Raw genomic sequence first — 17230 nt, forward strand, 5'->3', positions numbered from 1 at the left:
TTTTTATTATTTCTTCTTATTTTCTTCAGAAATTTCAGTTGTTTCAGGTTATTCACATCTTTTTTGTTTGGATAGTTTGTAAAAGGTAAATGATTTCATAATTTAATGTTACTTTCTGCAAATAAAAAATTTGGAGTCGTCATTATTTATAGGCTGTTACGATATTATTTTACCGGTTCGGTCCACTGGAGGTCAAATTGGGCTGAATGTGGAACCTGAAAAAAAATGAGTTTGACACCCCTGAGATAAAAGTCTAAGTTTTTAGTTAAATAACATATCATCCGGTGGGCGGAGCCTCTGAACCATGGCTCATCCACATCAGTCCACTGGTGTCACAACGACCTCTGACTTGTGTTTTCTGTTGCGTTACAGAGCAGAACAAATGGCTAACGTCCAGAATGCCGCTCGCGCCGCCTCCGGTAACGACAGAGGAGACTTCTGGAGGCTCAGAGGTCAAAGGGCAGCGAAGAAGAAAGACCTCCGCAAGAGTCGAGAGGATCTGAGCGCCGCGCCGGTCACCACACGCTTCCCAGCGTACGAGAGGGTGGTTCTACGAGAAGGTCAGCGACATAGATTTATACAGGAAAAAGGAGGACTATCTGAAACTGATGTTTAATTTATGTCTTCATTAGATTTTCCTTGTGTTTGACACCCAAACAAGAACCTAAAGAAAAAATGACTGTGATTGAAACCTTTATTGGACCCTCTGGTGTTCGCCCACAGAGGTTTGAAACACCAAAAGCACATCATCTGCACAGTACCGCAGTAATGACAAAATGGTTTTCATACAGTTTGTTTTTGACTTGCAACTTTCTTTCTTTCTTTTTTTTTTTTTTTTTTTTTTTTTACATTTTTTTATGTTTCAAGTTGAACCATAAACAAAAATACCAAACACTCAATAACTGTCATATTTTTAACCCTTTAATAGCTGTGTTTGTAATGAAAACAAACCATATTTTTTGATGCAAAAAAACAAAACTAAAATAATATCAGTGTACTGCATAAAAATTGTATTAGTTCATTTTTATTTATTTATTTTTTTTTTTCATTCTGGCATATGTCAGTGCCAACATTGATTCATTTATATTATTCTTTTTTGTTCTAGGTCAGATGCTGAGTGTGTCAGTGTGTATTTTGTACTCACTTGGTAGAAGGGTGTAAGTGTAGGACAGGGGTCACCAATCTTGGTCCTCCAGGGCCACTATCCTGCATGTTTTAGATGTTTCCCTCTCCCAACACACCTGACAGTCGTTATCAGGCTTCTGCAGAGGTTGATGATAGGCTTATCATTTGAATCAGCTGTGTTGGAAGAGGGATACATCTAAAACATGCAGGATAGTGGCCCTGGAGCACCAGGATTGGTGACCCTTGGTGTAGGAATTTAACCCTAAGGGATCCGTGACTGAATCACATGCCATTTTCACCACGTTGCAGCGTCAGAAGTCAGTTTGGTAGACCACTGGGGACAGTTACATTCAAAAGTGCAGACTAGGGGGTGAGAAAACACCCATGTTAAGATATGCTTTTATGTCAAATATTTGAGTATAATTTTAATTTATTACAATTTTAATTTCATATACCTAATATTTGGAACCAATATTCACTTTTCAAGTCTTTGCAAAGGATTGGTAAGCATCTTTGTGTTATTTATGTACATTTTTCAAATTGGATTTTATAATTTTTGTGTGTTTTTTGTCCTTTAGTGTTGATATAGTACAGGGCTGTCAAACTTATTTTAGTCCAGGGGCCACATTCAGCTAAATTTGATCTGAAGTGGGCTGAACCAGTAAAATAATAACATAATATAATAATATATAAATAATGTCAACTCGATACTTTTCTGTTTAAGAACGAAAAAAGTAAATTTACATTATGAAAAGGTTTACATCTACAAACTGTCCTTTCAAACAATGTGAATAACATGAACAAACTGAAAAACTAAATGTAATTTTAACAATATTCTGCTTCAGTTTATCATTTACACGTGTACATTGTAACTTACAGATCACAGTGGCTCTACAAATACATTTAGTAACAGGCAGAATATTGTTAAAATTGTAATTACTTCTCTTAAGACATTTCAGGTTGTTCATATTTGTTCAGAGTATTCACATTTTTTGCAAAATTATACTTTGTTTTAGTGTAAATACATGAAAATATTTACATTTACAAAGAGAAAAGTCTGGAGTTGTCATTATTTCTATATTATTATGACAGTATTTTACTGGTCCTGCCCACTGCAGATTGAATTGGTCTGAATGTGAAACCTGAACTAAAGGATTGTTAATATCTTCAGTGTAATTTTTGCATTTCACAAATTCATCCCAAGGGCCGGACTGGACTTCTTGGGAGGCCAGATTTGGCCCCCGGGCCGCATGTTTGACACCTGTGATATAGTAGGTTAAAGTGAAAAAATAATAGGCAGATGAGATAGATGAAGTTGTGCTGAAAAAAAAGATACCAAACATGGGTATAGTAAACACTTCTTTATATAGTATATAAAGGCAAAATTAAAATTACTGAAAAACAGCCAAAATAGTCTTAGACCACTAAGGGTTAACACTGTTTATTATGGGATGGTTTTAGTGGATGGGTCAGAATTTTTAAAAATCAGGCAAAAATGAACAACTTTTGAATTCTGACCTAAAGCAAATTATGAAAAATAATCTGAGTTTTAATAACATGAAGTGTAAAGTGTGTGTAATATGCTCACCTGGATACCAGAGGGATAATAGAAGGTAAAAGTGATAATTTTACAATAACAGAGGTTGTGCAGTACATTAACGTAATAATGGAGCAAAACATCAGCAGATATGACAATAGTACAGTGTTTGGTATTATTTATAAAATATTTAGTTTTCCTTTTCAGTGTCAAGTGTGCATAATCTGTTCACCCAGGTACCAGAAGGTTCACTCTATTTTACCAAAACAGTGTCAGCACTAGGGCTGTGTATCAGCAAGACTCTGGCGATACAGTACAAATCACAATACTAGGATCATGATACGATATGTTATGATTTATCCTGATACTGTTAAAAAGGCAATTTTTTTTTTTTAAAGATTGTTTCCTGGAAGAATTGAATTACACTAGGAATATGCACAAACACTAAATACATTTTTATTTCATCACAACATGATCTAATGCTACATCACAAAATTCTTCTAATTCTCCTAGTTTCCAAATGAACTACCATCTGCCTCTCAGACAGTAAAAAGTGCTTTTAGGATACTTCAAATAACTATTATTTAATAAAACAGTGTTAAATAATAATAAATAACATATTAACAATAAAGAAAAACAAAAAACCCCAAAAATGAACCTCCACCAAATCTGCATTTGAATAAATACCTAAAAATATCGATACAGTACTTGTTAATATCGATATGGTGTTGTGAAATGAAATATTGCAATATATTGCAGAACCGATATTTTCTAACACCCCTAGTCTGCGCTCTGAGCTGTGTATTTATTTTTAGATACCAGTAGAATTCCAACCAAAACAGATCAATACTAGGGTTTTTTTCTGTAAAATCATTGTCATTCCAGTTCCTTTTTCCACATTGAACATGTGTCACATCTGATCGGATCAGAATTTACCCACAATCACCCTCTGAACATCAACAGGAAGTGATCTCATTTTCCTGGGACTTGTAGTTTTTCGGTGATAAACACTTACAATAACAACCAATAGATGAATGAACATGAAAGAACCAGTGAAATGTTTCCGATTCAGTCGTGATTATAGTTGAACGATGTGATTATTTGTCATTGATCGACTCCAGTTTGTTTTGACTCTGAGCTGATGGTTGACCTTCTGTTTCCTGTTTCCTGTTCAGCTGGTTTCAGGAGGCCCGTGGTTATTTTCGGTCCCATTTCCGACGCCGTCAACGACAAACTGGCCAACGACCTCCCCGACGAGTTTGTCGTGGCTAGTAAGTGAACGCACCGTCACCATGGCGATGAGACACGATTCAACAGAATTAAACGTTAATGAAGTGTCTGAATATCAGGACGATGGATCAATTCATTATCAACTGAGACGATTCGTTTATTGATTATTGACATTTTCCATTTATATTGTGTCTATTCTTGTTTTGTTTTGTTTTTTTTACACATATACATAAATTTTACATAATTGAACAGAATTTTATTTTTTACATTTATTTTACATCTGTAGTTTGACTCAGGTTTAGGTATCAGTCCTTAATAACATATGACGTATTTTTACGGTTTACACATTCTATATATTATGAGATTATTTTTCTTTTTTTAGAAACTGAGCCCAAAGATGCAGGATCGGAGAAATCGTCCGGTGTGGTGAGACTGAACACAATTCGACAAATCATCGAACAGGTAAAAACGGTTCTTTATTATTATTATTATTATTATTATTATTATTATTATTATTATTTCACCACAGACTTCAATGGCTTCATCCAAGACTTGAAGAATGGTTTAAATTAATATATGACTAATATGATTAATATTAATATATTGATTGTATGTAATGGAATGGATAAATATGTCCTGAAATTACAGAAAGAATGTTTAGATTTCAGACCAAAATGGACAAGTTACATGTGTATGAATGTATGTATGAATATATATGTATGTAAACTATATGGACATAAGTTTTGGGGCACATCATGTCTACAGCTGTAAGATGTTCTGTTCATAATAATAATATCAATAATAATAATAATACATTTTATTTCTAAGTGCCTAAGGACACTGTTCAACAAAATAAAACAGACAATGCATAAAATACAAAGAAGTAAACAGATAAAAAAGTTCATGATGATTTGAAATGAAAACACCAATACTTCCTTAAAGTTTAGAGATTTTAAAGTGTAGATTTTTCTTCCTCAGTCAGACTTGAAGAAAGTAGATGGTTAGATGTGGTAGAAAATTAATATTTACAGTTGGAGCATGAAAAATATTTTTGAAATTTAGAGGAAGAACAGTTAAAATCATAGTCATGGATAAAAAAAAACAAAACAAACAAAATCAATGTTGAGAGAAAGTCCAAACCATCTCTGAGTCATTTTGGAAACAAATATAACAATTTAACCCAAACGAACCAATGCAATGATATTCATCCCATAATATAAAACTATGTTCTGACATTAGTCATTATTGTTTTGTATCCCAGACCCCTGTTAGAAAACAAACACCTGGATTCAACGTGTCCACATACTTTTGTCCATATAGTTTATATGTAATCAACAATGAATTATCTATAAATAAAAACAGAGATTCTGAGTCCACATTGAGTCCGCTGTATCCTCAGGACCGCCACGCCCTGCTGGACGTGACGCCCAAAGCCGTGGACACCCTGAACTACACCCAGTGGTACCCCATCGTGGTCTTCCTGAACCCAGACTCCAAACAGGGGGTGAAGACCATGAGGAACCGCCTCGTACCCGGGTCCAACCGCAGCGCTCGCAAACTGTACGAGCAGGCGGTCCGGCTGAGGAAGACCTGCACGCACCTGTTCACAGGTGGGTCTGAACCACCACCCGGTCTAACCCTTGGTTTGTCTGTTGAACCTGGACGTTCACAGTCTGACTGGTATGTTTGTGCTTTTATCTGCAGCGACCATCGACCTGAACTCGGCCAACGACGCCTGGTACGGCAGTGTCAAGGACTCGATCCGGGAGCAGCAGGACCGAGCCGTTTGGGTCTGCGAGGGCAAGGTCAGTCCAACACCGGCCCACGGGAACAGGTGTCCTCTATGGACGCGTCACTTCTGATAAACCAGGGGGGTCAAACATGTGGTCTGAGGGCCAAAACAGGCCCAACAAAGGGTCCAATTAGACACATGAGATGAATGTGCAAAGTGCAAAAATTACACTGAAGATATTAACAGTAAGTGGTGTTGAACTGGTGTTAGTTCAGGTTCCACATACAGACTGATATGACCTAAAGTAAAATAAAATAAACTATAAATAATTTCTCTTGGTTTAATGTGAAAAAAATAATACTACATTTTGCCTATAAGTAACTAGAAAAGCACTCAAAGAGCACAGACCTCCGCCAAGGCAGATCAGCCCCCCCCCAATCACCACCAAAATTTAATCATTTGTTCCTTGTACCAGTATCAACATTTACTGAAAATTTCATCAAAATCCTTCCATAACTTTTTGAGTTGTCTTGCAAACAACCAAGCAAACAAACCCTGATGAAAACATAACCTCCTTAGCTGAGGTAACTGTCCTTTAACAATAAAATGTGAATAACCTGAAATGTCAAAAGACAATTCATTGTCAATATTCTGCCTCTTACTAAATGTTTTGTGTATTTGTAGATCCACTAGGATCTGGAAGTTGTGATGCATGTGTATAAATGATAAACTGAGGTGTAATATTGTTCAAATTGCACTTATTTTTCTGAAGAATTTTCAGGTTATTCACAGTTTTTGTAAAAGGCTAGTCTCTAAATGTAAACATTTTTGTGTAATTGTACTTTTTTTTACACTGCAACAAAGAGAAAATTTTGTAGTTTTCATTATTATTTATAGGTTATTTTGATAGTATTTTACTGGTCTGACCCACTGGAGGTTGAATTGACCTAAAGTGATTCTAACATCCTTGATTGTTAATGTCTTCAGTGTAATTTCTGCTTTTCACAAATTCATCCCAGGGGCCAGATCAGACCCTCTGGTGGGCCGGATTTGGCCCCCGGGCCTCATGTTTGACACCTGTGTATTAGGGTTTGTCATGTTGTGGTGTTTCCTTCGGTTCGACTCTGCAGAACCTCCTGTTCACTGTGTGTCCTTCATGTCTTCAGTTGGACGGGTCGGAGGAGGACCTGGATCTCCATGACGACCGTATGTCCTACCTGTCGGCCATGAGCGCCGACTACTTGAGCATGGACAGCCGTCTGACCAGCGACTACGAGGACACGGCCGACGAGGGCGGGGCTTACACTGACAACGAGCTGGACGAGACGCTGGACGAACCCCAGCCGGTGTCGGCCATCAGCCGCTCCTCAGAACCGGTTCTGCCGGACGACGTGAGTACCGGTCCAATGGCCCACCACAGGACGGGATCGACCAAAACACTGAAAAACATCCCAACACCTCAGGAAGCATTTATTTATACGTTAGTGAAACTACAGGAAATGAACGCCTCATGGAAACAATTGAGCATATTGTCGCTGTCAGGTGGAAACCTCTTACGTCCAAAATGGTTATTTATCAGGAAACTGGAAAAACGATGTATACTCAATATAAATGAATGGAGTTAACAGATGTACTCACCGTTTTCAACACTTTTCATTGGTTAAATATTTCTAAAACCCTCAGGCCAATCGTGAAGACTGACCAATAGAATCATTTTATGGCCAAAAAAAACCAAAACCAAGACCAAAAATGGACTTATGAGGTTTCCCCCCCGACAGCGATGCGCTATGAAAACATGTCTGACATGAACAGTTTCAAATGGTTTAGTCGCATTCTTCACCTCAGCAGGTGTCAGAGTCACAGAAAACAGGGATGAAATCTGAATCAGAACAGTTTATTCAGGGTTCATACAGGTTCTGGAAACCCTTGAAAATACTTGAATTTCAATGTTGTGTTTTTAAAGTTTGGAAATATTTAGATTCACGACAAAAACCAGTTTTCATCCAACTTCAGTTTGAGTCTGAGTGTATCATCTGACCTGTCACCTGTCTGTGGTGTGCGTTTGTGTTGTGCGTTTGTGTTGTGCGTCTGTGTTGTGTGTGGTGCGTTTGTGTTGTGTGTGTGTTGTGTGTTTGTGTTGTGTGCCTGTGTTGTGCATTTGTGTTGTGTTGTGCGTAGCGGCCCCACCCTGAACCTCGTGCTCGTATGCGGCGCTCCGGCAGCAGAGAGATGCTCCACAGAGAACCCAGCCCTCCCCCTTCATTTATCCCTGAACCCCCTAAGGTGAGGCCCCTCCCCCTGCCTGTTTTCCCATCATGCTCTGGTGCTGTGGTTTTCGTCCTATCCCCGTCAGCGGATCCTCAGCTGCTGTCGTTTCTTCTTCAGGTTCGATCTCAGACTCGGACCGACTCGTCGCGGAGTTTCGACTCTCACTCCAGCAGCACCATCAGCAGCAGCGACGCCGCCGCCAACAAACCACTGCCCCCCCCTGTGGCCCTGAAGCCCAGCGTCAGCCGCCTCAGCCACAACCAGAACCAGAACCAGAACCTGCCGTCAGATGAAACGAGCCCGGGACCTGGAGATGAGGAGGACCCAGCAAACAAGTCCTTCCTGGGCAAGGTCAGAGATGGATCCGAACTGTAGCCCAGGTGGACTCACCTGGAAACACCTGATTTAGACTAGATTAGACTAGACTAGATTATATTAGACTAGACTAGATTAGATTAAACTAGATTAGATTAGATTCAGTTAAATTAGACTAGATTAAATTGGATTAGACTTCATCAGATTAAATTAGACTAGATTAAATTAGACTACACTATACTAGATTAGATTAGATCAGATTAAATTAGACTCAGTTAACCCTTTCATGCATGATGTCTACATTTGTGGACACATAGTTTAAATTCACTTTCCAAAGGGTTCTAAAGGTAAATTCTCCCGTCCACATGGGGGCAGTCTGTATAGATCCTAAGCAATACAATGAAAAAAAAATATCATGTTAGTTTTAGAATTTTTACTGCTCTGTGATTTTATAAAGTTAACCTCCTGAAACCCAGCTATGGGTTTTAGAGTTCAGCTGCTTTATAAAAAAAAAAAACTAACAAAACTGTCCACCACAAAGGACATTCCATAAAAATAAAACAAAAAAATGCATCTGAAAAAACTGTTGCATCAGGCAATTATTTAATAATAAAAAAACAGCCAAAATTTGTCCTTCCTTTGGTCTCAGGAGGCTAAATATCTTCTTAATAAAACCATTGTTTTTAAAAATTCAAAATGCATTTCAACTGTAGCCTAATGTTGAGTAATAAAATCAATAATTAAAAAAAAAAAACCTTTTTTCATAATTCATGCAGGAAAGGGTTAAATTAGAATAGATTAATTTAGATTAGACTATATTAGATTGGATTAGATTAGACTAGATCAGATTAAATTAGATTAGATTAGACAAGGTTAAATTAGACTACACTATATTAGATTAGATTAAATTAGACTAGACTATATTGGATCAGATTAGATTAAACTAGATTAAATCAGACTAGAGAGACTCGATTAGATTAGATTAAATTAGACTAGACCCTTTTATATTAGATTAGACTATATTAGATTAGATAGAACTTTATTGATCCTTCAGGAAGTTGAGGTTCTAGTATCATCAGAACACTGAATGTAGACAAATAAGAAAAATATAACAATAACTGAAAAAACAGGAGAGAAAAAACAGGCAAATGACACATTAGAAAAGTACAGGTAGAAACAACTGATATCAAAGTAGTAAGAATAATAATATTAATAACTAATTATGTTATAATATTATAATACTATACATAGTTTAATAATCAAAGATTAAGTTATAAAGTGAAATAGTAACAGTAAAGTTGTAACAATGATAAATATGTAATAATTAATAATAGTAATAAGAATAAGAAAAATAAATTGACAAACATTGTTCACTGGATATAATAAACATTTCTCTGTTCTTCACTTTTCTAAAAGTATCTTCACTTTCTTCTTCTTCTTCTTCTCTTGTTTTTCTTCTAATAAATAGAAACCTGGTGAGCAGGTAAACATAAACATAAACATGAACCTGTGTCCATTGTTTATAAACTGACTCCTTCACTCATCCATCGTCTGTATGTGTTCAGTTTCCATGACGACGCCTCCTGTTTCAGACCGTTTCCTGTTTCAGACCATTTCCTGTTTGCTGTTCAATGTGCGTTGACGTGGAATGGGCGGAGCTTTAATCACCTTCTTCTGTGTCTTAGATCAAGGCGTTTGAGAAGATGGACCACCTGGCCCGGGCCCAGAGGCTCCTGGAGCTGCAGGAGGCCGAGAGCGCTCGGGTCAGTCCCACTGTTTATTATATGATCATTATTAACGTTAATGATCTTTAATTAGTCACATGGAACTGGGGTAGAAAACCTACACATGTGGACAAAAGTATGTGGACACGTTAAATTCAGGGGTTTGTTTTCTAACAGGGGTCTGGGATACAAAACAATAATGACTAATGTCAGAATATAGTTTTATATTATGGGATAGATATCATATCATATCATTATATTTTTTAAATTATTTATTTTGAATATTTGCAATAAAGTCAAACAAGAAAAGAATTATATAAAAAAGAAAGTAAACCATTTCAAAAGGAGCAGGATGAAGTTTAACTTATAATGTCCCGCCCCCTTACCCCATCCTTCACCTACTTTAAATTCCTGTCAGATTCCATTAGTACGTCAAAAATCCTCACATATCAGACTAAATTCTGACTTTGCACAGAACACAAAATTGCTGAACATATCAAAGATAAACTGTCCATTTTACCGCTGCATTTCACATTAAAATAAACTCTGTCCTTTCCGTAACAGTAATAGTGCACATATCAAAACAAAAATAAACTGTCCTTTTCATGACAATAATACACATATCAGAGACAAAAGTACACTATCTGTTCCATAACAATAATGCACAAAAATAAACGATCATTTCTTAGCAGTAATATACTTATCAAAAACTGAAACTCTGTTTTTGCTGACAAGTAAAATAAAAATATATTTTGGGAGAAAAAAACTGTTGTCTTTACACACAAAACATGAAACCATGACCCAAAAACTGTGGTATGGACCGCACTGTGGGCTACCTTTACTGTTGCACCCCTAGTACTCATACTGACGCAGAACAGACACTGGACCGAAGGTTATTATTATTATTATTATTATTATTATTATTATTATTATTACATCATCTGTAAAAACAGACAAACATTCTCCCTCCCAGGACTCAAGAAAAACATGACGACATTTTCTTCCCTTAGTTCGTTCTCAACATGTCAGCTTGGTAGAACCTTTTCTCATGTGTCTGATATCTGTTGTGTGATTGGTTACAAATGTGAAGTGGGTGTGGTTAAAAAGGTTAACTCGTTTAATTATCCCTGTTGGGAATTTTGGTCTCTGCATTTTACCCATAATACATGCAGTACCTAGTGTTAGCATTAGCATACTGTGTAAGGTGTATATATATATATATATATATATATATATATATATATATATATATATATATATATATATATATATATATATATATATATATATACTGTTTTTGTTTTGTTTTGTTTTTTTTTAAATGGTGGTTAAGTTTGTGATTCGTGCCCCAGACACCATCCATCACTACCTGAAAAACACTGAGAAACACGTAGGAACGACTGTAAACACATCAGAGCCATGTGTAACTGTACGGACGATAAAGCACTAACATTTAGGCTCAGATGAATCAGGTCAAACACATGCAGGTCCAGTACCTGTAGAGTCTGGAAACACGATAAAACAGTTCAAACACACACGTGAGGATTTAACGTCTGTTTTTACTCCTGTTTGTGTTTCAGCTGGAAATCGCACAGAAGCATCCGGACATTTACGCCGTCCCCATCAAACTGCCAAAGCCCAACCTCAACCGTCCACAGCCAATCGGGTGAGAACATCTGTCTGTCTGTCTGAATCCTGTCTGTCTGTCTGTCTGTCTGTCAGTCTGAATCCTGTCTGTCTGTCTGTCTGTCTGTCTGTCTGTCTGTCTGTCTGAATCCTGTCTGTCTGTCTGAATCCTGTCTGTCTGTCTGTCTGTCTGAATCCTGTCTGTCTGAATCCTGTCTGTCTGTCTGTCTGTCTGAATCCTGTCTGTCTGTCTGTCTGAATCCTGTCTGTCTGTCTGTCTGTCTGTCTGAATCCTGTCTGTCTGTCTGTCTGAATCCTGTCTGTCTGTCTGTCTGTCTGTCTGTCTGTCTGTCTGTCTGAATCCTGTCTGTCTGTCTGTCTGTCTGTCTGAATCCTGTCTGTCTGTCTGTCTGAATCCTGTCTGTCTGTCTGTCTGTCTGAATCCTGTCTGTCTGTCTGTCTGTCTGTCTGTCTGTCTGTCTGAATCCTGTCTGTCTGTCTGAATCCTGTCTGTCTGTCTGTCTGTCTGTCTTTCTGCCTGTCTGTCTGTCTGTCTGAATCCTGTCTGTCTGTCTGTCTGTCTGTCTGTCTGTCTTTCTGCCTGTCTGTCTGTCTGTCTGTGTGTGGCTACATTTACAGTCACAGAAAAAAGTATTAGATCATTTGAACCCTTCAGCTGCTGCAAAATTATCTTTATATTCATTCGGGCAAAAATCCAGTGGATTTCTACAACCTGTTTGAATTCCTTCTGAATTTGCTACGACTATAACTCCTTCCGTCTCCACATTTGCTCATATCAGGTCCAGACTTCAGACCAACATTTCTCCAGTTTTTCTTCATAATTGTTCGTCAGCAGCAGTGGTTGTAATCCAGACTGAAAATATGTCCAAATTTGGAGCCCATTACTTCAAATGTTCAGTTGTTGGTTGAACAGGACAGAGCAGCACAGCCAATAACCTGGAGGGGGCGGGGCCTGAAGTGTCTCCTGTGCATTTAAAGGGCCAGCGCTCCAAACCACCTTTCTGGTGTCATTCCTCAGAAACAGGGTTGAAGATGGACCTGTGGAGTTGAATGAATGAAGAATTCAGAGCCAAGCAGAGCATTTACAGTTTATGGAGACCACAGGGGAATGTGGGAAAAGGAAGAATAACATTTAAAGAAAAGCAAAATATAACTGCTTTAAAAGCACTTGAACATCCTGTAACATGAAGTGGTGTTAGCTGTAGTTATGAACATGTGCTCTGGATAACTGAGAGAAGAGCCCAGACTGTCAGCTTTCCACTCATACTTCATTTATGACACATTTCAGAACCGTACAACGCCAGGTCTCCACAGCACTAAGTCTAAATCATACACATTTTATTTTTTTACTCTGTTTTTTTGCTTGTTTTTTATTGTTCTGTTTTATTATACGGTGTCCTTGAGTGCTAAGAAAGGCACCTATAAATAAAATGCATTATTATTATTAATAATATTATTATAAACACACATGCATGTTCTTTCCTCCCCCCTCCCCCCGTGTGTGCGTGAGGTCCATGTTCATGACACGGAACCGGAAAAATGCTGAAGTGACCTAGAACCTCACAGCACCATAACAAAATAAGACAGGCACCACCATGTGGCGCTATAAAGTACTGCAGGTGTAATACAGTAATACTGACAGTTCCAATCTGTCACAGGGAAATAATCCCACATGTTGTTTTCCTGTACCGGCGCACGCCTGTGATGTAAACTCTGCACAACGAGGAAACGGCAGTTCTGTGTTTTCAAAACTTTAGACGGTGACGCAACAGTGGAGCGTTTTTCAGATTTCCATTCTTTAAGGTGGTTTAAGTCTGTGGCATCAGATTTTGAATTATAAAAGACATTGAATTTGTAGCACTGAATTTTTTTTTTTTGCACTGAAATTAAGTATCTGAAGTTTTTTTGCACTGAAATTAAATATCTGAATTTTTTTTTTTTGCACTGAAATTGAATATCTGAAGTTTTTTTGCACTGAAATTAAATATCTGAATTTTTTTTGCACTGAACTTGAATATCTGAATTTTTTTTTTTTTTGCACTAAAATGAAGTATCTGAATTTTTTTTTTGCACTGAAATTAAGTATCTGATTTTTTTTTTTTTTGCATTTTTGCTCTGAAATTAAATATCTAAATTGTTTGTCTCTGAATTCAACTATGTTCATAAATTTAGAATTTAAAAATTCAGATGCAATCAATTCAGATTCAAACCTTCAGGTCCAAAAATTCAGATAATTAATTTCATGTGCAAAAAAAATAAATCAGTGCTAGAAATTCAGTGGCTTTTAGAATTCAAAATCTGACGATGTAAGTTGTAGATGTACACATTTTCATCCTGTAATTATTATTATTATGTTTTTTTACTGTTATTATTTTACTGGTCCGGCCCACTGGAGACCAGACTGGATTGTATGTGACCCCTGAAAGAAAATGAGTTGGACCCCCTGCTTTAGACGGTGCCTCCAGAGTGGAGGGGTTTTCAGATTTCTGCTCTTTCAGGTGGTTTCACAGTTTTGTGTTTTCAACCCAAAAACGCCGATGACATCTGAACGAAGGGGACGTCTGATCAAATATTTTGTCGTTTTCACCCAGAGTGTGTTGTGGTGTAAACTGGGCCTGTGTCAGTCCTGTCTGTCTGAATCCTGTCTGTCTGTCTGTGTGTGTGTGTGTGTCCAGGTCCAGTTCCAACCCGGACCCCCAGGCCCCCTCCAGACCCCCGTACTCTGAGTCCAGAGGCCCCGACGACGACGACGAGGCCGAGTACCGACGACAACTGACCGACCAAACCAAGAAAGGGTACTACAACCCCCAGAAGTACAAGGACACCGAGCTGTAGACACACACACACACACACACACATACACACATACACACGAATATACACAAATACACACACACACACACATACGCACATACACACGAATATACACAAATACACAAATACACACACATACGCACATACACACGAATATACACAAATACACACACACACATACGCACATACACATGGATATACACAAATACACACACGGACGACAAAAGCCCAACGCAGCGGAACTTCAGCCTCAGAGCAAGAACACACGTCACAACAGAAACTGTTCAAATGTTCAACATTAAATCAGTTCTAATGCTGCCTTCATGTGCTGTGGGAATTATGGGAAACACTAATTACAAACTGTAAAACTGCACATAAACGCCCCCTCACGTCATATTTTCCACTGGAGAACAGATGAAAATGACCTCTGACCTTTTCAACATGGAGGAGAAGGATGAGGCGTTCATGGCCAACGGTAAACGATGGTTTTATTCACGTTCTGCTGCCGTTAATGGACGATTCGGACATTTATAGGATGAACAATGTGCAAAAAAATGGATCGGATGAATTAACGCGTCACCATAAATTACGTCTCAGCCATTTTTCATTTTGTTACGACAACAAAAGCGCTTGAATGCAGCGCAAAAGTAATTTCACATTCACAAGTGGAAACAATTATTTTTCCGACACCTGAAGGAAGGACACCTGCACCTGAAGGCAGCATAAAAGTGAACTGATGGGAGAAAAACCTGATGATCCGTCTGATTTCAGCGTTCACCTCTGCACTAACCACACCAGATGAATATTTTCTGATTGAAGTGAATAAACTGTAGAAAAATGACAAACGTGATTCAAGTTTTAATCGTCACAGAAACAAAACAGTTCAAACTAGAAGCACTCGGAGAGCGCAGACCTCCGCCAAGGCTGACCAGTGCCCCCCCCCCCCGTGGGCCCCCCCACTCCCGATCACCACCAAAATTTCATCATTTCTTCCTTATCCCATTTCCAACAAACCCTGAAAATTTCATCCAAATCTGTCCAGAACTTTTTGAGTTATGTTGCACACTAACGGACAGACAAACAAACAAACAAACAAACAGACAAACAAACAACAAACAGACAAACAAACAGACAAACAAACCCTGGCAAAAACATAACCTCCTTGGCGGAGGTAATAAAAACAGTGAAATGTACGACGCATTTGCACTAAAAAAGAAATAATCACTAACAGACAAAAACGTGTGTAAGGCTACGTTCAGACTGCAGGTAAATGTGGCCTGAATCCGATTTTGTCCATTTGTGACCTGTATCCGAACTGTTAACGACAGTTTGAACAGCACTAATCCGATTTTTTCAAATCCGACCCAGACCAGTTTCATATGTGGTTCTAAATCTGATACGTATCTGATATTTTCCAACGAGACTTCAGTCATTTATCCGACCTTTATGTCATTGATACATGATGAAAAATCGGATTTCACCAAAAAATTGGAATTGTGCATTAAAACCTGCATGTGGTTGAAAAAATCGCATTAGTTCCACATTCAGCTCAGTCTGAACGGAGCCTTAGATCGAACTGAACGTGTCGGACGTTCACGCTCGCTGACAGTTTATCGATGTGTTTTTTCGCAGTCGACAGGTTTGTTCTTCGCTGTTTTTGAATCAAGTGCCTTGAGCTTCGACGCTAACGCAGGCTTCGTTCGTTTATCCTCCTCTTCGTCCACAGCGGCTTTGGTTCGACCCAGTCTGCGTCTTTAAACATACACTTAGATTTTGTTTCTATAAATGAGTTTTTTTGGTCGTTTCGTTTCCTTTTTTTTCGCCTCCTGACGTTACGTTTCCATCTCATTTTACAAAAACAAATGTGCGTTTTTTTTTTCCCAAAATGTGAAACTTTTGACACAAACTGAATCGAAAAGAGTGAAAACTGTTACAAAAACAAACAAAAAAACAAACAGTGGGTTTTTCACCAGTACTTTTATATGTTTCTGTGTCTTATTTCTTTTTTTTTGTTCTTTGTCGTTTTTGAGCGTTTGTTAAATGATTGAACTGTTTTATCATCGTTCAGACTTTGTCTTAGTGAAGTTAGAGAAACGAATCCACATGTTCATAAATGAGGAAAGGCTCCGACATTAACCCAGAAACTCCCACAACTACTGATATGAACCCTTTAATGAAGACAACAGGAGCAAAAGAGCAGAAAATGAGCAGAAAATGAGCAGTTCGTCATTTCACAGCAGAACCCTGTATTTACTCTGATAACACCCCCCCCCCCCCAAAAAAAAAAACCTAAAACCATCTACTGATCTTTTTTTACTATTTCTCAAGAAACTTTTTTTTTTTCATTGTACAAGTGAAAGGAAATTTAATTCAAAATGTTGTTTCAATGAGAATTCTAATTAAAAATGTGTGACTTTTGTTCTAAAATTTATTCTTTTTTGTAAAATAAAAACAAGAAAATGAAAAACGTTCAAATTAATCAATAAAACAAAATAATAAACCCATGAGTTTAATAACTGACAGTTGTTTTTATGTTCAGTTAATGGAAGATTTTGTTGAAAAAGTCACTTTTTCTTCAGTTTTCTGTTTTTTATATAATAATTCTTATGAGTTTTAATGAACATCTACATGATCAGAGAATTAAATAGAAGAAAAAAACATGATTTAAGCTGAAAAAATGCAAAATACAGAAGATAATATTATAAATGGAGATAAAACTCCTAATGAAAGGTTAAATATTGGAACTGACACTAAAGTAGAACTGGGTTTTTCTGGGTTAATGAGCTGGAATTAGAAAAAGAACTGATTTTAAGAACGATCCAGGATTTTAAAGTAGAG

The 17230-nt window shown here is 37.6% G+C and overlaps 1 protein-coding gene across 5 annotated transcripts in view; it reads left to right on the forward strand.

Annotated features, from left to right (window-relative positions):
• The window catches only part of tjp2a (tight junction protein 2a (zona occludens 2)), an 87266-nt gene extending 71992 nt beyond the window's left edge, over nucleotides 1-15274 (forward strand). For 3 of the 5 annotated variants that reach the window (XM_030148624.1, XM_030148628.1, XM_030148627.1), the window contains 12 exons: nucleotides 373-560; nucleotides 3838-3933; nucleotides 4275-4354; nucleotides 5292-5502; nucleotides 5597-5697; nucleotides 6791-7015; nucleotides 7803-7907; nucleotides 8010-8243; nucleotides 9676-9690; nucleotides 9893-9970; nucleotides 11512-11597; nucleotides 14254-15274. In XM_030148624.1, coding sequence (XP_030004484.1) covers nucleotides 373-560; nucleotides 3838-3933; nucleotides 4275-4354; nucleotides 5292-5502; nucleotides 5597-5697; nucleotides 6791-7015; nucleotides 7803-7907; nucleotides 8010-8243; nucleotides 9676-9690; nucleotides 9893-9970; nucleotides 11512-11597; nucleotides 14254-14413 — 1579 coding nt within the window. In that variant the 3' untranslated portion in view covers nucleotides 14414-15274. The remainder of the gene's footprint in view (nucleotides 1-372; nucleotides 561-3837; nucleotides 3934-4274; nucleotides 4355-5291; nucleotides 5503-5596; nucleotides 5698-6790; nucleotides 7016-7802; nucleotides 7908-8009; nucleotides 8244-9675; nucleotides 9691-9892; nucleotides 9971-11511; nucleotides 11598-14253) is intronic. The other 2 variants (XM_030148625.1, XM_030148626.1) reach the window with 2 other exon arrangements.
• Nucleotides 15275-17230: the final 1956 nt, after the last annotated feature.

This window comes from Sphaeramia orbicularis, chromosome 12 (assembly GCF_902148855.1).
Source record: "Sphaeramia orbicularis chromosome 12, fSphaOr1.1, whole genome shotgun sequence".
In the NCBI taxonomy this organism is placed as follows: domain Eukaryota; kingdom Metazoa; phylum Chordata; class Actinopteri; order Kurtiformes; family Apogonidae; genus Sphaeramia; species Sphaeramia orbicularis.